Raw genomic sequence first — 22,394 nt, 5'->3', positions numbered from 1 at the left:
TAATATAATATAATATAATATAATATAATATAATATAATATAATATATATAATGTAATGTAATGTAATGTAATATATATTCAATCAGGCATTTTCTTTTGCTTGTGAGTGAGTGTGTGTGTGCGCGTGTGTGTGTGTGCGTGAGAGAGAGAAAGAGAGAGAGAGAGAGAGAGAGAGAAAGAATATTAACTTCCTTTCACACTAGTTCAAGGTAATATGGAAACAAGGGAGCCGGCTGACATTTTGATTGAGAGCTCAAGTCCTAGAGTGTTAAAATGTAAAACATTAGGGTACACTGCATGACTCAAATCCTCTTCATTTAAAAGCTTTCAAACTAAGACAAACCTTCCATGTACTAAGAAATAAAACAATGGGGAGAGAGGTTCCTACAAAGAAAGCAGGACAAAGATTTTTCTCCCAGCTCACTGAGGGTCCAGACATCTTGTGAGCATCGCTCGCGTCAGGTGAGGTGTGCTCAGCGCAGGGAAGCGCCCATCTTCATTAGCAACTGACATTACTGAAGTTAGCTGTTTTCTGGAGACAGGACACACAACAGTGATCTTTAAAGGTAGCCAAGGGGCCAGATTCTTTTCTGTGCTGAGTGAAAATTTGCAATCGTAGACTTTCCTAAAGCACAACCCCCATGGCTGTCAGCTATGGTGGAGAGCAGGAGAGACCAGCAGGAAGAACTGCTGGGAAGTGGTCAAGGAAGTGACACTAGGCAATACAGTCTGATCTCTTGCTCTGAGTGAACATTTATATACTTACTTCTGAATTAAAACAAAAACATGAAATGAATATTAAGGCTTAAAATGATAACATACAGAAGATATGAGAATTATTTGTTTCCTTATCTATATAGAGATCTTTGAAAGGAAATGCAAGTTTCCTGGAAGACACCTCCAGTATGTCAGACACATTGGTAGAGTATGAAATTACTACCAATGATATCATCCAATGTGCCGAGCATGAAGTCAAGTGGTATAAGCTTACTTTTCACGAGGACTTCATGAAGCAGGCCTTGCTATCCCCTCTTAATAGATTCTGAAATAAAGACCCCAAGATGCTAACAAGGCTGTATGAGGCCTGTTAAAGAGAGAGAGCGGAATCACTGGATTTTAAATAAAGTCCATGCTCTTTTTTTTTTTTTTTTTTTTTTTTGTTTTTTTGAGACAGGGTTTATTTGTGCAGCCCTGGCTGTAAAGTCCATACTCTTAATGGATAGATATATTGATGATTTCACTCTATGCAACCTATTCGATTGGACCACAAGCTGGTCTATTTACAAAATATTCTCTGTTGGCCCAGGTTTACATCTGGCTGACTTTGACCACTTACAGATCACCAATATTTTTAAGAGTTGGCAGGAAAAAAATAAAAGCTAACAATTGAAACCTAAACTGTTTATAGTGTAAAAGTGATTTCTGCTTAAAAAGAAAGTAAAGAGTACATGTCACTGAAGTCTCCCATCAGTCTCCAAATACTGAACTGAAGTGTCTTATTTGACAGGCAATCCAAAACACTGAGCCCTACCTTTAGTATGAGTACCTCTAGGTACTTGCCAACTACGTGTCAAGTCTGCTGACCCAACCTTTTCTACAGATACCTGCCCTTCACTCTAAGGTTTCATATCACATGGAATATAAGCCATGATGCGAAGCCTTCCCCTCTGGCCTTACTTACAGACAGTCCCACTGTGAAAGGGATTTGCCATGAGCCGAGCTGCTCATGCTGTGTGGTGATAGCTGTGACAGTAACTACACTGGCTTTGCGTAAGAGCCTTGTGCACTTAACAGGAACATGAGAGTGGACCAGAAGGAAGTGTAAGCTGTGCACTGTGCTTGCATGTGCAACAGTTAGGTCATTTCCATGACAACTTCCTCCAAGTTTTAAGAAACTGTTAGTTCATAGTTTCCACTATGATTCACCTACATTCCCTCTCAATGTCTGACTGTCAAATGCTAAGGGCCAGCTCTCTGAGTGTGTAGAGGTACAACATAATGTTTATGACATTCACTAGTGTAAAAGGTTAGTGTGTACATAATTTACAAATGAGAATAACATAAACAACTCTCAAACAGGCAGCCACTTGACTCTCAGAGAATGTTCGTACTGGATTCTTGTACTGTGGTGACCTGCTGATTACAACTCATGAAAGAGTAAGGAATTTGGTTAGTTTCCATTTAAATTAATGAGTAAGACAAGAGGAACTAATGGTTCTATCATATCCATAAATTTGTCAATCCGTGAGTGACTTTCCGCTAACAGGTTGCGTGTATCCATGCACTAGCTGCCTAGAGCTAAGATGGTGGAAGCAAAATATCAATCTTCTCCCTGACGGTTACATCTAGAGTGACAGCCACCAAAAATCCACCAACTGAGTATTCCAGTCCTGTGGCAGGGATACTGTCCTCATGGTGGACTTCAATGTAACTATGGCACATTATTGACCTCGGGTTTGGGAGAGGGGTATTGTAGGCATCACTAGACAGGATGTCAGCCACGTAGACAGAGGCACAGCCTGTCGTGCATCGCAGAGCAGCACAGCAGAGTAATAAAGAACCACTGACATTTTCTTTACCTTTGATTGTTGTACTATCTTCCACATCCATATGGTTATTAATGTCTGCTATGCTTAACAACTGACAGAGCCTCACCTGTCCTAGAAATTACTACGTAGACCAGATTGGCCTCAAACTTACAGAGATCCACTGGCCTCTGGCTCCAGAGTGCTGGCATTAAAGGCCTGTACCACTACACCTGGCTTAATTTCCTTGACACCACCAAGCCACTGCCCCTCCCCTCCAGATCCTTCTTCACTTTGTGATGCTATCTTATCAGATAAAATTCACATGTTTGAAGCAATCTAGAATCTCACATTCTCATGTCAACAGCACACATGTTATCACTAGAATAACTGTAATGAAAAATTTAGATGACAGGTAAAGCAACACATATTCTTTTGAAATATATTCTTGAACACTTGATATGTGCCTCTTCATTTTTGTTCAACTTTAGACAAAAGCTTGAAATTGACTCTCTACTAACCAATAAATCCAAATGCAATGCAATAATATGTACTTCAATGATTTTTTTTTTAAAGACATTGTCTCATATAGCCCAGGCTGGCCTCAAATTCCCTATGAATGTCTTCTGCCAAGTGCTGAGATTACCTGCTTATACTAACATGCCCATGGACTAATATAGTTTACAATCTCACTTTAAATTGATAAACTCACTTTAATTGTTTTTGAAAAACAATGTGTGACTACTTTGGAATAACAGGAGACATAAACAGGACAGAAGAAATGTTCTCAATTTTAAAGCTCCCTCTACTTGCCAGCCTATTTACACTCCAAAATATTTGTACACCAAATATTTTGTACAGAATATTTATGTTTTCTGTTAAATGGAATGAAATTGGACATAGTAATCTAAAAATCAAAGATCTGTATTTCTCCTTTAACTTAGCATTCTGTGGAATCTAGCAAAGCAATTTTAAGGCAAGTGGGCATCTGCTACATAGGACAACTCACCGCACTAGAATACAAAGAAACATATTTAGTACTAACAAGTTGTTTTGCTGGCTCTGAGGGTGGCTCTGAGGACAGGCTACCGGGATTCCACCCTATGTTCCCCCTAGAGCATGGCATTTTGGTACTTAAGTGTCCCATATCTCAGTTTTCCCATTCAGAAGAGGGGCAAACAGTAAAACTGCTGTTTTCCATTTTTGGAGTGTTAAGTAGATAAGCAAACCTAACATAACAAGGCATCCAGCACACAGAGAGTATTAGCTGCTACTGAAAACTGTCAAAGAACATTTAGTCCTAATGTGAGGTCTCAATTAACCAGTTACTAACTTTAAAAAACAACAGCTAAGGCTCTATGAATGTGGGCCCCCGAAAACCATCAAGGCAAACGGAATTCCAAATGGAACAGTGATTGTATTACTCGCTTCGAACCCTTGATCTCAGAGCCTGGCTTTGTTCCTGCAGGATGCCTGGCCTACCCCTCCAGTGTCTGCTCCTAGATGTTGGTTTCTTTAAGATGGGGGTTTATTATGTAGCTCTGGCCAGCCTAGGATGCATATAAACCAGGCTTGTCCTTGAACTTGTAGCCATCCTCCTGCCTCTGCCTACCAAGTATTACCAGATTTGGCCAGAGTAAAGCACCTAATACAGGTGGGCCTTATAAAATTTTGTGTCTGAAACAATGGTTATTAATTTAAACACCTAGTAATTCCCCCTCCAAATTCCTGAAGTATATGCCATTTTTAACATTTCTTTTCATTTTCCTCAATCTACAAGGTGCTTGGAGAGCTGAGAGACAAAGACCATGACGCACGCAGCGGTGCACCCAGCTGGGCAGCTTTCCATCAAGGTGACTCCTGCTCTCCCGGCTTCTTAGTGGTCTTTAGTGCCATACCCGAGACACAGCTTATCTTCTCTGAGCCAAACATGCAGGTTTAGTGATTATCATGGACATTTTCTCCTGAACAATTTAGGCCGACAGTGTGACTGACTGAGATACGAAGTAAACTTGGGAACGGTGCAGAGGTAGTGGGTGGGTTTTATTTATACTGACTGGTGGGGAGTAGTTCAGGACAGAGAAGACACAGCGAGAGGAAAGGCTCAACCCAAACTTATGTGATACTTCTGTCACCTACAGACAGAAGTCAAAGTGGCTCCAACAGCTCCGTCCCAGGGAGTTCTCTGACCCTAGGAAAACATTTTTCAATTTTTAACTCTGGAAACCTCTCTGGGAAGCAGGCATTAGTATCCCCTGGCAGCCATCTTTGTTTTGTTTTCCACCTGAAGGAGGAAATGTTTGCTTAATGTGGGAAAGACAACTGCACCTGCTCCACTCACCACGGCATGAGAGGGTAGACTGGCTGATACTGAGCACTCGTTGACAGCTATGTGTACCAGGTGTGCCAGTGCTCAATTATATTGAGAAGACTTGCAGAGAGAGAAAAAACCCTATTGCACAGGTTCAAAGGACTCTCCCATGGCACTGGTGCACACCGAGCTTCTGTCTGATGTGATTACTAAAAATTAAAGTAAGGATATTCTTAAAGCATTAGATTACTTGAGAACTTAAAAGCATATTTCTGTTCTTGGTATTTAACTTTTGTGTATTTGGCATTTAATTTTTTCTTTTTTTCAAAACCCATTGCCTTTAATCCCAGCACTTGGGAGGCAGAGGCAGGCAGATTTGAGTTCGAGGCCAACCTGGTCTACAGAGTGAGTTCCAGGACAGCCAGAGCTACACTGAGAAACCCTGTCTTGAAAAACCAAAACAAACAAACAAACAAACAAACAACCCCATTGCCTTTAAAATTGCCACGTCCTGCTTTGAAAATATGATAGTTAGGGTGTTTCTATTGCTGCTTCTGTGGTGCGTGCTTGATGATTAACCCTGCAGAGAAGCCATGGCACAGGCCCAGCGTGACACATCTTAACGTGTTTTCTGGCTGGAAGTGGGATTTGCCAAGGTTGTGCAAGACCTTCATTGTAGTTGAAAATATGTGTATGATTGTTTAAAACATAAAACTTGTAACATGAAATGGTCACAAAATGGAACCATTCAAAATTTGTAGAGACCTGAAACAGCAGGCTATCATTTTCTATTATGATAAAAGCAGGAACTCCATTGTACTGTGTACACTTCAAGCAGGAAACCTATGAGATCTAGGAGTATTATTTGATCCATTCTCTAACGTCAGAAAGAAAGAACCCACCAAGATGAGATTAAAGGTACTTGTTAAACCCCAAAGTTAGGGGGGTGGTAGTGGTGGAGGGTGTTGATAGGCATTGGGATAAGAAACTCCTTGACTAAGCCGGACAGTGGTGGCACATGCCTTTAATCCCAGCACTTGGGAGGCAGAGGCAGGCGGATTTCTGAGTTCGAGGCCAGCCTGGTCTACAGAGTGAGTTCCAGGACAGCCAGGGCTACACAGAGAAACCCTGTCTCGAAAAAAAAAATAAAAAAAAAAGAAAAAAAAGAAAAGAAAGAAACTCCTTGACTGTTGAAATCTACAGCAGGACAATTTTGATGGAGAAACTAAAGACATTTTTGAGAGTGGGTTGATATTTGAAATGTGTATGTTCTTAGATGCTGAAATAAAGTTTTATGACTCATTGGAGGAAACAGAGTTTGAGGCTCCAAGATCTAGAAAGACAAAGATAATTTTTCTGAAATTATTTTTTTCAACTATTATATAAAAGGCAGTTAAAAAAGACATGAATTACAGGATTCATCAAAAGCATTTCAGGAGATAATCATCTGTGGCCCTGAAGGAAGTCAGCGTGAGGACACTTCAGAGCATGTGCCAGCCCCAAGCAATAGAGCCTTGTTCATACATGCCTTAGATTTATTTTTGGCACTACAATGCCAAATATTTTTTTAAAAATATTATATTCTTAATTTGTTTTCTGTAGGCAAAAATATCAAGAGGGAAGTATAAAATGATTTCAGGGGCAGGGGGAGAAAACCAAGAAAACAAGCTGCTAGGGGATGTCTTTGACTTCACCAAGGAATCTTTACTGGCTATTAGAGCCCCTAAGCCTCCGTCAGTCAGGGTATGAGATTCTAATCCAGAAACATGGTCAGTTGGCTAACTGGAACAGAAGGTACTCCCTGCCTCCTCCTTCGGGGATTACATGGAACAGTAGCCCCTCACTTGTAATTACATCACCCAAAACTCTGGGGATGTGGGGGGGTTCACCAGACAAAAGCCCCATCAGTGATTCACCTCCATCTCCTTCGTCTTGAGGGAATGGCTGGATTTTATATAAAGACTGTTTATAACCCCTGCAAGTGATACATGCATTCATCTGGTAATGTGACATCATTTCATCAATAATTTAGGCGAAAGAAATAGATTCAAAGGACTGCACACACGGAAGCACAGAAACCACTCCAGTCCTCTTACCTTGCTCTTTGATCTGGCGGATCTGCTTCACAGTTTCTTTTAAAATTGCACATTTGTCAGGTTTGAAGTTGAAGTTGTCGATATCATTAAAATTTGCAAAGATCAGCTCTGCAAGTTCCTCTATGTACTTATTTTCCTGCTCTCGATTGCGTTTCTCGGTGCTCCTTTTGGGGCTAAGAAGAAATGTGGCATTATTATTTATTTGAAAGAAACTGCTAAACTCTTTTAAAGGTGAACACAGACAACACGTTGCCTACTCAGTGAAGCAGTTAAGACCAAGGGAGTAACTTGTTGCACGGTTTTAAGCATTCAAATCTTCACCAGTCTCTGACTCTCCTCTGTTCTTTGTGGGATTACTTCCTGGATGTGCTTATCTCCAGTCTCACCACAGCAAGGGGCAGGGTGAGCACTGACCTTACTGTTGAACAGAGAAAGGGGTTCTAAAGGGGAAGGAGTCAACTTTCACTTAAGCTTAAAAGGAGCAAGTTACAGATAATTAATGTAATTATAATTGGAAACATGAGTTTCAACCATTTTTTTTATTTTATTTTGCTAATCATAAAGGGTAATAAAAAGACATCTTTATAAAAATCTTTCGATTTTTGTTTTAGATTCATAATTCCTAAAGATTTGCTTAGAATATTTCTGATCCAATCAAGAAAGGTAAAAAGTCCCAAGCAGCCTAAGAGCAGAGTGCAGTGACCCAGGCTCCATGCCAGTTGTCCACCTCGACAATGACAGGCAAGTGACAAGTGCTCAGAGCCCAGTGGAACTTCAGTGAGGGGAGAAACAGCAAAACTGACAAAGTCTTCTCATACGAATTTGACAAAATAACAAAACTCCAAATTTCCTCTTGAAAATAATACAATTACTTACTCACTGCCAGAAGTCCATTTAATGACCCCAAACAAGGGAAGAAGCTGAGTTGTTCAGTTTTCTGTATTTAATTTTCTGTACCTTTATATGCATTTATATGTAATATCAATTTAAAGTTAACAGAAGATATTCATTGCAAATTCAGGATTCTCATGTTGGAATCTATCAGGGTGTTTTGTTTTGTTTTTCGAGACAGGGTTTCTCTGTATAGCCCTGGCTGTCCTGGAACTCACTCTGTAGACCAGGCTGTCCTCGAACTCAGAAATCCACCTGCCTCTGCCTCCCAAGTGCTGGGATTAAAGGCATGTGCCACCACTGCCCGGCGGAATCTATCAGTTTTATTTTCCTAAATTAATAATCCTAAAATTTTAACACGATTCTCCCTTTTTAGTGGCCCCACGATTTGCCCAAGATCATCTAGTGAACTACAGCAGTGCAGGGAAGAGGGTCTGTGTCTCTTAGGCCTCAGAGGCGCCCAGGTCCTTCCCAGCCTCTCTTTCTCTTAGACTGGAAAAGATAGGGTGAATGACAAGTTAGTGAGAAGAGGACTGAGTTAAAAGACACTTGAGAGACCACAAGGAAGGCCTCTCCTTGCCACCACAGCTGAATCCCGGGTGGCCCTGGAGCCTCTCTCCCCAGTGGGGTCCTAAAGCATGACGGGAAATATGGAAGCCAGCAGCAGGTGGGGTGGATCAAGAAGTCTTTGGGAACCTGAGGGTGAAAAGGTAGCAGGGCTGGGTGTGGAGAGGGAGTGAGACAGATCTGTGATCAGTGCTGCAGGAATAGCCTAAACCATGGGTTTTCTAACCTCTCTCCACTTCTCTTGGTAACATTTTCCAATCCACATTTCCACTGTTTTTATCACACAATCCAGAGTATTGTTTTTATTTAACTTTAAAAATCATTTATAGATGCTGGGCATGGTGGCACAAACCTTTAATCTCAGCAATCAGGAGGAAGAGGCAGGTGGATCTATTTGAGTTTGAGGCCAGCTTGGTCTAAAAAGTGAGTACCAGGACAGCCAGGGCTACAGGAGGAACCTATCTGGGAAGACAAAACAAAACAACACAAAACACAAAAACAACAACAACAACAAAACATTTACAGGATTGAAAATATTAAAAGTCTGGGGGAAAAAATCTCTTTGTGGTGGTTTAATGAGAAATGTTCCCCATAGGTTCAGTCATTTGAATGAACGTCTGATTCCAGTTGGTGGCCCTGGAAACATAAGCTTAGGAGGAGGTGTGGCCTTGCTGGAGGAAGTCTATCACTGAGGGCGGGCTTTGAGAAGCCAGTAACTGCTCTCTGCGTCTAGTTTGTCCTCTCTGCTTCCTGCTTCTTCAGCCAGGCCTGCTGCTTGCTGCTCTGCCTCCTTGCCACAGTGAAGTCTTATTCCTCTGGAACTGTAAGCCAAAATGAACTCTCACTTTCTGAGTTGCTTTGGTTGTGGTGTTTCATCATAGCAACAGAAAAGCAAACTCTTCCATCTTTGTTTCCCTTTTGCACCGGTTCTAATTCACCAAAGCAGGTAGCCACCATCACTGTTTCCTGGCTACCCTACAACACAAACGCAAATGCTTCCTCCTCTCCAATTTCCTTTTCCAATATAAAGGGCAGTACACTCCCTAAACATCTTTTGAACTTTGCCCTTTCTCTCTCACATCTTCTGGGATACTGTCTAATTATATTTGTAGCCTAGGTTGGCCTCCAACTCCTATGCAGCCCAGCGTGGCCTTAAATTCCTAGTGCCTCAGACTTTAGGGTACACTACCACAACTGGCTCTGAGCCCTGTATTCTAGGAGGCCTTTAAAAATACTAACCTTGGGGCTGGAGAGATGGCTCAGTGGTTAAGAGCACTGACTGCTCTTCCAGAGGCCATGAGTTCAATTCCCAGCAACCCCATGGTGGCTCACAACCATCTGTAATGGGATCTGACACCCTCTTCTAGTATGTCTGAAGAAAGTGACAGTGTACTGAGTAAGATAAATAAATAATTAAGTAAGTCTTTTAAAAGAAAAGGCATTATTTTTTTTTAAAAAAAAACTAACTTCATTGTTTATCACAGTTGCACTGTGTTCCAGGCCACATGCCATCTTAAAATGTTTTCTGCAAAAACTGTTTCCTGCTCTTTTGTGCAGATGAGTAACGTCACATCTACAGCATTCTGCACATAGAGACACTACCAAGAGGAAATCGTGAAATCAGACCTGCCATTATGATACTGCCAACTTGTTTTAAAAGTGTTTGTTTTATCTACCGAAGAATCACAATTTATTTTTAACTAAAAAACAATTGGATTGAATACTTCATGTCATTGAAAAAAAAAAAGACAAACAAGAAGTCAGTATCAAATGAATAGCAAACCACTCACTACAAAATTTACCTGTTACAATATTCTGGTACCTAATAAAAATGTGGAAAACTCAAAGGTTGTGGCAATGAACTGATTATAAAAGTAAAATACACAAGGACAGTAAAAAATGTATATGGGGAATTTCCTTTTAAAAAAAGAATAGATTCTGCAAATAATCCACATATTCAAAATTTACATACACATACATAAAAAATTCATCATAAAAAGAAAAGCCAAGTACAATATTTACACTGAAAGCAAAATTGATGCAAAAACAACAAAGAAGCACACAGAAAACTAACAGACAAAGTGGTTCTTTTAGTCAACGATAGGCTCACCTGGGCCCGAGCTGGTCAGGACATTCCTTGCGTTTTCTGGTCTCTGCCCTGGACGGGTCAGAGGTATTTTCTCCCATCCCACTCATCTTGAACACATATCAGCAACTAAAACAGAAAACAGATGGGAAAATGGCATGAAGAAAGAGTCCTGATAAACTGTTACACCATTCTGCCAAAGTGTAAAGAACTTTGACTTCAATCAAACACCTGACTGCAGTTCTGAGCACACAGTTTTGATAAATGTTCACGATAACATAAAATTAAAAAGCAGTCCCCCCTTTCTTTTTCAGATCTTGCTTAAAGGCTAAGCAAGATCAAAGGTTAATACTAAGAACAACCCCTCCCTCCTCACTGAGCCCAGGCTCTTTAGGCAGAGAGACTCCACACCACCATGAGCCACTCTCCATCAGCCTGGGCCTAGAGACAGTCTCTGGTTTCAAGGGTGCTCCTGCACCATGGAAATGACAGGTGTTGCAAGGGTTTCTCCTAGTCTCTGTTGTAGTTGGCCAGTGTGCTGTGAGTACTGCAATAGCTCAGGGACAGACAGCCTGGGGAAGTGGGCGCCAACACTTTTATAAAGAGTTCCAAATTTGGCCAGGTAGATCTTACTCCCTTGCCATGGCAAGGCCTCCAAAATGGAGGTCCTTCTTGCCTCCCTCAAGGCTTCTTCTTCTACCTCACAGACCCTCCCTCTTCCTCTCAGGGCAGTTCACCTCGCTTTTAAGCTAGCAAGATGGCTTCCTTTCTCACATTCTGCTGGCTGCCCTTCTCTGGCAGTCCAGGTTAATCACCTGGTCTTTAGAATGGCAGTGCAAGGAAGATCCTAACAAAGCTCCTGCTTGTGGAATTGCTTTCCATGAGAAACTGAAAAGGACACACAGAAAGGGATCCAGTGTCCTCATACTGGACACCACTCGGCCACCATGTGACTTGTATGCAAGGACAAAGTGACAGTTATAGAAGAGACAAAGGCCCTATCACAGGTTCTGAGAAAAATTCCCTTATGAGTTACTTAAGGGGCTTAGCATATGCTCAGCAAAGGAAAACACTTGGCCCACAAATTCCAAAGTCAGGGGTACATCTTTCCTAGAAACCCAGTCCTATGCTAGCTCTTCATCCTAAGTGACCGCTGCCCTCCTTTACTCTGGATAGATTAGGTAGGAAAAGCCAGTGAGAAGGTGAGGTCAGCCCCAGAAAGACAGCAGAGACCAGGAGGACCAGCAAGAAGAGCAAGGTGGGCTAAGGAAAACTGTGGAGACCGTGGGCCTCATGGCACCTACCCGTCCAACTGTCTGCGGTTGCCTTGGGTCGCCACAGGCACTCCTCTGGCCACTGTTCTGATAGGAATGAGCAGTAGGGCCAATTGTTCTCTCTCTCTTTTTGAGAGTCATGTGTTTTACAGAACCAATTGTTTTTAGGGAGTCAAAATGAAGAAATGCTGCATCAGCAAGAGGGAGGTGGCCCCAATGGCACATTCAGTTTAGGAGGTCACATGGGAAGTACAATCTGAGAACTGATGCCGAGCTTCCTGTGGGTGGGAGTGATGTAACCAAGTCCCAAGGTCCTGTTCTACGCTTACTTTTTGCCTGATAATAAGTACTGAATTCACTTAGTTTATACTATGTATTAAAGTCAATTTACAGATTCAAACCTGACTATGAAATCTATTGCTACGTAGCCATGGGCTAACACTCAGGCCCAAGCTTCACTACTTGGTTAGCAATGTGACCTTAAAACTTGCTACTTGCACATGAATGATTTTCTGTAAAATGGAGTCACACCACTGGCATCCATAAAACACAGGTTGCCTAAAGGAGGAGGAAGGGGCAAGGCCTGGGGCCTCTATGGGAGAGGACTCTTGTTCTTCACTAGCAAGTTATTGCTGATGCAGTCATCACTATACTTAGGGCCACAGCCATGCTTCTTCCTGCCTTGCCTCTCATGGGGGAGGTATTCTTCATCTACTACAGGCATTGGCCTGTGGGAGAAGTCGCAAGATCTAAACCACAAGGACTTGTGTTCAAAATGATCGTTACTACAATATACAAAGCCTGTCTTCCTGTCACTGTAGATGGACATGGTAGGGGAACAGAGAGAGAATACTGTTGTTTAAGACAGAAACAAGGCAAATGGAGATGAATTCAGGGACAGGCAATGCTCCAACACAGTGCTGCGATGCACTCCCACTCTGAGATCCAAGAGCTCCGTGCCAGCTGGGATGGATGAGTTAACAGAGGCTGGGGAGCCAGGACATTAGAGGAGGTATGAAGGCAAAATGCTACAAACATTCATTCTTCCTAATTCTTTCTAAACCATAATTCTCAAGACTTCATTCATGCCATGCAAGAGAAAACTTCACACCTAGTAATCTTCCAAGAAATGGGCCAGGTAATTTTCCCCTAGAATCAGCTGTCAATAAGTCGTAAAAATATAAAATTATAAAGTTCAGCCTTCACTAGATAGCAAAAACAAAACCCAAATGCAAAAAACAGTAGATGTGGATGATATTTTATTGAAGATAAGAGAATTATATAACTTTCACCATGCATATTAAAAGCATACGTCAGAAAGGTCAGAAACTTCTCAACAATTAAAATAAGTGCTTATTTGTCACAGAGACTAGTTTGGGATTGGACACTGGCTTTAGTGTCATTCCCCTTTAAATCCACAGAGTGACAACTGAATACATACATGCAACAACTGGACTTGAGGGAGGGGCTGAGCTGAGCTGATCAAGAGTGTGTGCACTCTGGCCCCAGACCACTTTCAAACTCCAGAACATACAACTGTACCTTACTTGTACCTTCTCCAGATTCACTTAGAAAACACTCCATTGGCACCATTAAAACATCATTTGTTTCCTCCTGAACTTACTTACTGTGTTTTCACAATAGATAAAAAGTTTCTACTTACTGAACACAATGGCTTCCCTATTTGAGTCTGGCCCAAACTGGCCCCCACCCCCGGTAATTTTCCTGGGTTACAGCTCTTAAGCAGGCAATTCCATAAGACTCCATCACAACTTTGTGATGGAGACAACTGCATCATGAAGGGGCAGCAAGCCGAGGAGGGGTATCTGACCATTCTCCAGCTAGCTGGGAATAAGCTATAGTGGCCCTCCCAAATCACTGCCCATCATCCACGGTAAATAAGGAGAAGATAAGGCTAAGGACCCCTGGCCCTCGGTGTCAAATGGCACAGGAAGGGAGGAGGGCAGGGAGCAGTGTGACAGGCTGACAGACATGGCTGCTGTCCTGAAGCACATAGGTTTGTGCCTGCTCTTTGGTGAGTTAGAAAACGGAGTAAGCCTTACTAGGGATGGTCCAAAAACACTCTGTGGGTCTCAGACAGGAGATGCTCTAGCGGTTCCACACCTATGTGAGGCATGTCTGGCACGTGCAAGCATTTCCCCTGTAGCATGTGACAGGGGTGAGGTAACAGGCAGGCGAGATGGAGAAGATTGACTTCAGACTTAGAGAAGAATACCTAACAGCAAAATAAAACTATATAGAGAGGAATTTTACTATATTTTTGTAAATTTCTAGTGTAAAAGTATGAAACAGGAAAGAGTAAAGGCACATTCTACAAGTGGGTAAACAAACAGATCTTGCATCTCTGTATGTTTTCAACATTTCCACGAAATTAAAGCTCTCAAAAATGTCACCCTCAGATATAAGACTTCAATGGAAATCATAGAAACTGATTGGGACACAAATAAAACTTGAGGTGGCTGACATAATTAGAGTGACTGAGGGCAAACCGGTTTTCACCAGATGATGGGAGCTGTGAAGGACAAGCCTGCAGATGTTTCTATTTGCCATTCTTGTTATCAATAGTCATACGATGGCAGTGCGTTCACTGTGACAGAAGGCTTGTCCTCCCATCCCTCCATATCAGCTTGAATGTACTTGGTAGAAGAAGGAAGAGATACAGCCACAAAATTCAGCAAGCTTCAGCTTTTAAAAGTAGCAATATCTGGGAGGGATGAACAATACCCATAGTCAAGTTCTCGGCAAACGACAAAAAGCAATATAAAATGTCAAATCTCAATTCGATTAAAGAACGTAGTCTTCGTTCACAGAGCTCATCCATCCATCTAACTTAGGAGGCAGCAAAGCTGTTGTTTGCAAAAGAGCCTCACCACATTGGAGCTAGTTAATCATCCAGATTCTTTCGAGAGATAATGTGCACTTTATCTCTTATCAGCACAGGCCATCTTCCAAACATGGCCTGTAAAACTGTCAGATTTACTATATGCTGAACAAACTCAGTTAAAGGATAACACCCATGCTTAAATCACATGTAACAACTCCATCAAGTACCAGGCCTCTTCCCAGCTCTAAAAAGAAATAGTTTGAATTGGGCCCCTAGTAAGTCGCGACTTTGAGGTGGAATTCACGAGGCCATTTTCTTGGGACAGAGAAGATAAACATACACAGCAAGAGGTGAACATTTCCTTTAATCATGGCTTTCCCATGACAGCCAGTCTTTTTGTTTGGCTTTTGTTTTTTAAGACACTATCTTTGTGTAGTCCTGGCTGTTCTGGAATTCGATCTGTAGAGGTTGAGCTTGAACTCACAGAGATATGCCTGCCTCTATAGTGCCTCTACAGTGCCTCTACAGTGCTAAGAGTAAAGGTGTGTACCACCACAGCCTAGGTCTTTCCAATACTTCTGGTCTCACTTAAGAAGATCCATGAAACTGGGGCAAATAGTAGTTGGATTCTGCACAATTTTTCAGTGATGGGGATCAAATCCAGGGCCTTGAGAGTTCTAGGCAAGAATTCTTCTAGCCCTTGGTTTTCTGAAACTGGGTTATCCTCTGTAGCCCACACCAGACTTGAATCCTCCTGCCTTTCTCCTATGTGCTGGGGACAACCTTTCAGAAGGCTGAGAAATATTTGAGCATTAACACATGTAAAAGATCATTCTCCGTCTCTGCTCTTTGAGGGAGATCTCATTGCTTAGAAACTAACTGCGGTTCGCCAATTTATCAAGTCATGTGAAAACAGCCATTCTCAATTCCCACCAGTTCCTCCCTCAAGATCTATCTACATGTTCCAGGAGGAGGATCTTTTTATTATACAAATTCAGAATTCTTGGGCCTTCTCTGATACATCTAAGGAAACATAGTAACTAATACTTGAATGAACAAAACATGCCTTTTGTCTGTGAATACTGGGAAAAGAAGAGAGAGAACAAACATTTTGGAAATAACCTGGTTCCAAACAGCATTCAATGTCCAAATTATCCCAGGCAAACATTACTTTTATAAGACTCCAACTTTTGCCCCAACAGTTAAATAAACATTCACTTAATGTAGTAAATACACAGATTATATAAAAAACATTTCTGATTCACACAAACAAAGCAGCATGATACACAAATCAAACTGAAGCAGAACTAGACATGTACTTGATGTGGGGTGGAGGTACACAGAAAAAACACACTTTCCTGTCCATCTGGCAAACAGAGAGAAGATTCCACATATTATTTCAAATTATTTTAGGTGGTAAAATGGTGTATTACTTTCCTGCAAGGAGTATTACAATTTTTATTAGAACATAGAAATCCTTTTAACCTCATCTTAAACAATACTATGGCCGTGCCGTCACAGTTACCTACGTGTTCAGACTCACAAAGTTCCCACTACTAGTCCATGCACTGTACTCTCTGACAGCTGTCAGCTTGCAAATGTTTACAAGAGTCACTTCTAATGAATGCATGATGAAAGACATCTTATTTGGAAGCTCAGTCTCAGTTTTATCTGACTCCTTTACAGTACAATACTGTACATTTGACTTTATAAGAACTAGCAAGTCAGGGACACAAGAACCTCATTAGAAAATACTTCAATACTACAACACCAGCAGTTGCCAGGACTAAAGAAAACAACACATCCTACAACTACTCTCCAAGGAGACGGCTTCAGCAACTACTTTCTGCATGCCAGATCCACTTCCACGCACGAGTAAGAATACTGTATAAACAAATGTTTAAGCTAAAATTCTTCCTCCTAAAAATGCTTTGCTCTTAGATTCACTTTTGCATAATGGCCTTAAAGTGGTCTATTAGACAGTAACTAGAAGACATATTGTACTTTCTGTCTGAAAGCCAATAACACTCATGAATTTTTTAGTGAAAGACACTTCAAGATGCCACTGGGAAGACAGTAATAAACACACCAGGCAGAAGCGGGTGGCGGCTCTTTAACTTGCACTGCTATAATCAAATGAATGGCCTGACTCATGTTCACTGGTGACACAAATATTATGTTGTGACATTTTCATATCTACATCTTCCTTAAAGAGGGAGAAAGAAATCCCCTCAAAGCCTCACTGGCAAAATTCATGGCAGAATAAATATGTAAGTGGCGTAGGGGTGAAGTGATGTCCAGTGTGACATCACTGGCTAGAGCCAGTTTCTGCTTTCTGCGTCCTCACAGGCTAAATTTCTAAGTGCAGGCAGTTATTGGGCTCTTTTAATCCAGCTAGAAATAGCAAGACAAGGTTTTAATAAGGCCTCAGTTGAGAAAACACAGAAAGAGCATCACTCCTTGCATCCCATAAGCACTTCTCTCCCCACTGCAAGTGGGGTGCCTGCTTCCACCTAACATTTTAAAATCCAATTTTCTCCAAAGGCTTAAGTAAGTACAAACTCTGTAAAGATCAGCAAACCAAAAACTGAGGAGAAGGATTTATGTTAGACTTTCATAACTTGTCAAAGGTAAAGTCAATGATCTTTCTTTACTCTTATCATTTATAACTTCTTTATGAAACTTAAAAGCCTTCCCAGTTTATGTGAAAAAATGACTAAAAAAAAAAATGACAAGGGCCTGCGGTCTGACGAAATCAGCTTTGTTCCTGAGCTGCAGGGAGCTCCTCTCTTATCCGACTGCACCTTCTTTCCTTAAAGCTTTTTGGTTGACAATCACTCAGGAGGGAGGAGATGGCACACAGACACTTTGCACACCACACTGACTGGTGTCTTGTGATGGAGGCATATACACCTTGTTGGTTATCTAACTTCTCTGACCTGCTTGCAAAGCGACTTCAGTCACACAGATACCAATGGACAGGCTGGACTCTAACTCAGGTGTGAGTCAGTAACTGACAATGGCTGAGTATCTCCTACAGTGAAACACATGCCCTCCACGCTTGTCCTGTGCAAGCTCAGCACCACTGCACACAGGAAGACAGCAAGGCACCAAAGAGGTTCTGTAACATGAACAAGGCACATAAGACATTGTTCAATTCATAATCCAGCCAGGAGTGGCAATGACTCTCACCTTCAAACCCAGCACTTGGAAGGCAGAGGTAGGAGGGACCCAATGCCCCCAAGTTTTAATCACTGTAATGTGGGCACTAAAGTGATCTGTTCAGGACATAATGACTTCACTCAAAAGACAAATTTATAAACTTGAATGCGTTACAGAAATTATTGTCATAATCTAACTTAGTAAAGGCTGATTTTATCATTTGATAGGCTCTTTTTTTTTCATTATGTAAAAGCCACACATACTTTAGAATTAACCAGTGGGTCAATACACAAAACTCCATTACTGTTGTAGACAGTGGAGTTCAAAAAAAGAAGAAAGTTGCTAGTACCCCAAGATGTCCCAGGTTCATGCTAAAGAGAAAACTTTCCCTGTAAAATCAGAAATAGTAATTGGCTGACTAAGAACACTAAAGTTATAAAGGATAATTATAGAAAATGATGCCTGTCCCTTTTACCGTTCCATCATAAATCCATAGGCTTCAGTACCCATCTCTACTGCTCCCTCAGTGTTTCCCAGTATAGATCAAACCTATCGTGAAGAAGCTCTGACTTCTAATATTCATTTATTTAGAAAGACTTAAGTTTTGTTTTTGTTTTTTGGGGGAGTGGGCGGGGGGTGGGTACGCCTCCTCTTGAGAGGCCTGGTCTCCACTCAGCTCTCTTGGCTCCAGGCTCCTAGGCACCGACTGCAGCTATGCGTCTTCACATACCCCTACAAGGCCTTAAGACTGCTTCTTCACTATGTACTTAAAGAAAATCACTCCCCCACTCTATTACAGATGGCTTACATGTCCTCATGTAGCAGGAAACTGTGTCTACATGATTTATCGTCTTACTAATAGAAACAAATGCATGCCTTCAAATTCAAATTTCAAAATCAATGTGCAATTATAGTAACAAGTACAACTGGTTGGAAAACAGGAATCTGGCTTTTTTAGTGGGCCTAAGACATCACTGCTGGGTTCAGAAGAGTGAGGTGATCTGAAGTAGCCACCAACTGTGGTACTCAGAGGGTAGCTGGGATTCACAGCAGGGACTACAGATGGGGTGGGGGTATCTGCTCTGTTAGTACAACATACGTTAACACATTCAGAGTTTGCACAGGAGTGTTCTATAATATCACTGAAATGACTGTATAGTTCTAGGTATGAGAGAAAGGACAGGAGACCAAGGTGAGGAGGAGTAAGGAGGGAGCAGAGAGCAGAGATGAGTTAGTGGATGGAGGATTCAGCCTGTCCTAATGGACAGCACACAGCAGGCATCGTTCTAGCACAACAGTGAACTGTTAAATCTTGCATAATGCTGTGTGGGTCAGAGCACACCGCAGGTGTGCATCCTGCTTTGAAATACCTAAATACCCTGTCTTCACAACCTAGGAAGTTGCTTAATTAGTGCCTTTGAACTTTAGCCTCCTCGTTATGGTAATGCTGACATTCTGTGCTTGGTCAGGCTATGAAATAGAAAGATGTCTAGCACCCAGTAAGGGTTTTCTTAATTTAAATATAAAGTATTTGAATTTAATAGCATGCAAATATTTATGAAGTTATCTAAACTGTTAGTAAATATAGTTGGAGACGAGAATTAATTTATAGGAAAAAATAAGAAAAGTTAGTATATTGCTAATCAAATTATTTTGATGGGAACTATAGATATAATTTAATTTTTATATTTAAAGTTTATTCTCATTACTACAGGTTCCCAATTTTTTTTTTTTTTTTAAAAAGGAAGACTCAGTGAGATGCCTCAGAGGGTCAGGGTTGTCACGGCAGCCCATCAACCGCACTCTGATTCCCAGAACGCACTGAGAGGAAGGAGAGCGCTAACTGTGATAGCTGACTTATCCTCAACTTCCACAAATCAGAGTCATCTGCACAGGACACTAGTAGTCCTCGGACCTCCACATGCACACCGTGCACTGATGCCCAACCCCATGATGACAAGGGTAATAATAATAATTATTATTTTTAAGAAGGAAGATCGGAATAGGGAAAGATATGTGAGAAAGGAGAATAGAAATGGTCGTGTTGCTAAGAAAAGCAAGCCACACGAGTCTCTTCTCAATAGCCTGCTCCTGGGAATTTAACTGTAAGGTACAGACTGTTACCCCTCATTTTCTGGAGTATATTGAACAAAATATGGTGAATTACCACTAAGAAAGGCAGCAAAAGACCACTTACAATAATAAGCAGGATGGGGGATGGGAGAGAGAGGGAGGGGATGCGGGGAGGCAAAGGGGCACACATGCGCGCACGCACGTACACACACACACACCTACCTGACTTTGGTAAAATAAAAATATATTTCTTGATTTTGAAGATAGGGTTTCTGTGTGTAGCTCTAGCTGTCCTAAAACTCACTCAATATCAGGCTGACCTTGATGCCTGGCTCTGCCTCCTGACTGCTAGGATTATAGTCAAGTACCACTACCACCCAGGCAAGAATTTCTATAGTAATACAACTATATTATAGCATACATTCTTCCAAATTTATCCTCTTTATAGGAAAAATGTAAATTATTATTTCTACCTTCTGCTAATTATAAAGTTTTTCCAGTTTTTAATGCTGACTTATGTTACTTTTTTAGAAAATAATAAATAAGATTTCTGGAGTTTTTTCCAGAAATGTTATGAAAAAAATATTCTTTCCTGGGGTAAAATAGTCTCTGGCCAGAAAAAGTAAAGCTTCTCTTTGTTCATTTGAAAAAAACACTGGTGAGACAGAACAATGACACACTGTGGTCATTTAATGAGAATGGCCCCAAAGGCTCACATACTTGAACACTGAGTCACCAGGGAGAGAGCTGTTTGAAAGGATTAGAAGGATTAGGAGGTGTGGCCTTGTTGGGTCTCTAGGTCTCAGTCACTGCTCCAGTGCCAACAGGCTGCCATGCTTCCTGGCATAATGATAATGGACCTGTGAAACTGTAAGCCAGCCCCAGCTAAATACCTTCTCTTCTAAGAGTTGTGTGTGTCTTCAGAGCAATAGAAACAGTGACTAAGCGAATGTCCTTCTCTGCATCAGGGTCTAGGGCACCCACCTGGTACCCACCCTCTCCTGTAAGCCACAGGTGGGACCATGGTGCTGCCTCCTACCCTGCTTCCCTGAACTCTCCTCTCCAAACCTTCCCCCCTCATCCAACCAGAAAGGGATTTGAGCCTGTGACAAGGGAGAGCAGAGAAGCCAAGCAAGAGCATGTGACATTTCCTATCCTGGGTGAAATGTCCAAAGATTCTTCCAAAACAGACTGATTGCCTTTTTCCCTGTGCATTACAAATGGAAACAGTACAAGGCCTGATGCTGTCTTTCATATTCAAAAGTCTTGAGGCAGGAGAGCCATGAGTTTGGGCTCAGTCTGAACAATGTGGAAACTAAATCAAGAAAGAAAACCAAGGCCACTTGGAACCAGCAGCGCTTCCCTTCCATCCCTTCTTGCATCCAATTTGGTCTTACAGAAAAAAAATTTATTTGCAAATAACACAAACGTACAAAATGGCTGAGAATTAATAGAACTTAAAAATTATCCATAAAATTCATAACTAAAAGAATTTTCAAATTATTCCAATAACAAAAGATAAGTCAAAATGCTGAATTTAATTATTTTTGTATTCTTCAAATAGTGTATTTTGATATTACCCAAACTAAACATAGTGGGAGGTAGCACAGTGGAAGACTCCTTGCCCAGCACGTGTGAGGCCTTTAATTCTATTTCCCAGTACACCCCACTCCACACACACCCTAAACTAGCTACATTGTAAGTTTTTCTGAGCAATTTTCTCCAGCTTCAAATTTGGTACACAAACAGCCTCCAGGGGATTCATGATCTATCTGCTGTCACCAGGACCCTGTAACAGCCTCTAGCTGTAGGAGCAGAGTGAACTGCAAAGTTCAGAGCCCCAGTGCTTTACAGAGTAAGAATACAGCAGGACTCAAGACTAGCAGTCTCTGACCACCTCCTGTGGTAAATGAACTTGAGCGACCCTACACACGACACGCTGATGGACTGAGTGCGTAATCTGGAATCAACATTAAGAAGATGACAAACAACCTGTTTATGTACTGCTCACAGCTTTTCATCACTGTACAATAATATTTTTTACACCAAGAGACTAAGGAACATTGTCTATAAAAGCCATGTGTGTGTGTGTGTGTGTGTGTGTGTGTGTGTGTATATATATGGCTATGAATATATAATATATGGCTGCTATTAGTATATATATATGTATATATATATGACATATAAGGCTGCTGCATTTTATTTAGTCATAACTGGCAAATATTAAGCATGTCATGAACCTCTAAAAAAATTAAGCTAATTGTCTGACACCTCAGAAACAGCTAACTATGTTATATTTCTTCTGTCTGGTACTGTGACACATCACAAACCAAAAAATTTTAGTTTGGTATTTTTCTGGTATTTTCTTTTGAGCCAACAACTTTTACATTTGGACAACTAAGTCTCAGAATCAATTTTTCATTCAAACAAGTTCCATTTTGGAATTCCTCATTGCCCTTGTGTAGGCTTCTAACCTGAAGTCTGTTCATTTACAGCCGTCTAATGCTTACGTTAACTATCCTGACTGCTGAGCACCACTCTCTGGCCATCTTGAAGGAATCAC

General features: G+C 41.3%; 1 protein-coding gene across 1 annotated transcript in view; it reads right to left on the bottom strand.

Moving 5' to 3' along the window:
• Ncoa2 (nuclear receptor coactivator 2) overlaps positions 1 to 22,394 on the bottom strand; it is a 231,436-nt gene that overhangs the window by 74,685 nt on the left and 134,357 nt on the right. The window contains exons 3-4 of the mRNA XM_028769101.1: positions 10,502 to 10,606; positions 6,934 to 7,106 (exon numbers count right to left, since the gene is read on the bottom strand). Coding sequence (XP_028624934.1) covers positions 6,934 to 7,106; positions 10,502 to 10,587 — 259 coding nt within the window. The 5' untranslated portion in view covers positions 10,588 to 10,606. The remainder of the gene's footprint in view (positions 1 to 6,933; positions 7,107 to 10,501; positions 10,607 to 22,394) is intronic.

This window comes from Grammomys surdaster, unplaced genomic scaffold, assembly GCF_004785775.1.
Source record: "Grammomys surdaster isolate TR1022 unplaced genomic scaffold, NIH_TR_1.0 64, whole genome shotgun sequence".
Classification (NCBI taxonomy): domain Eukaryota; kingdom Metazoa; phylum Chordata; class Mammalia; order Rodentia; family Muridae; genus Grammomys; species Grammomys surdaster.
Note: the sequence above shows the minus strand (reverse complement) of the source record. Positions and strands in the feature narration are given on the sequence as shown.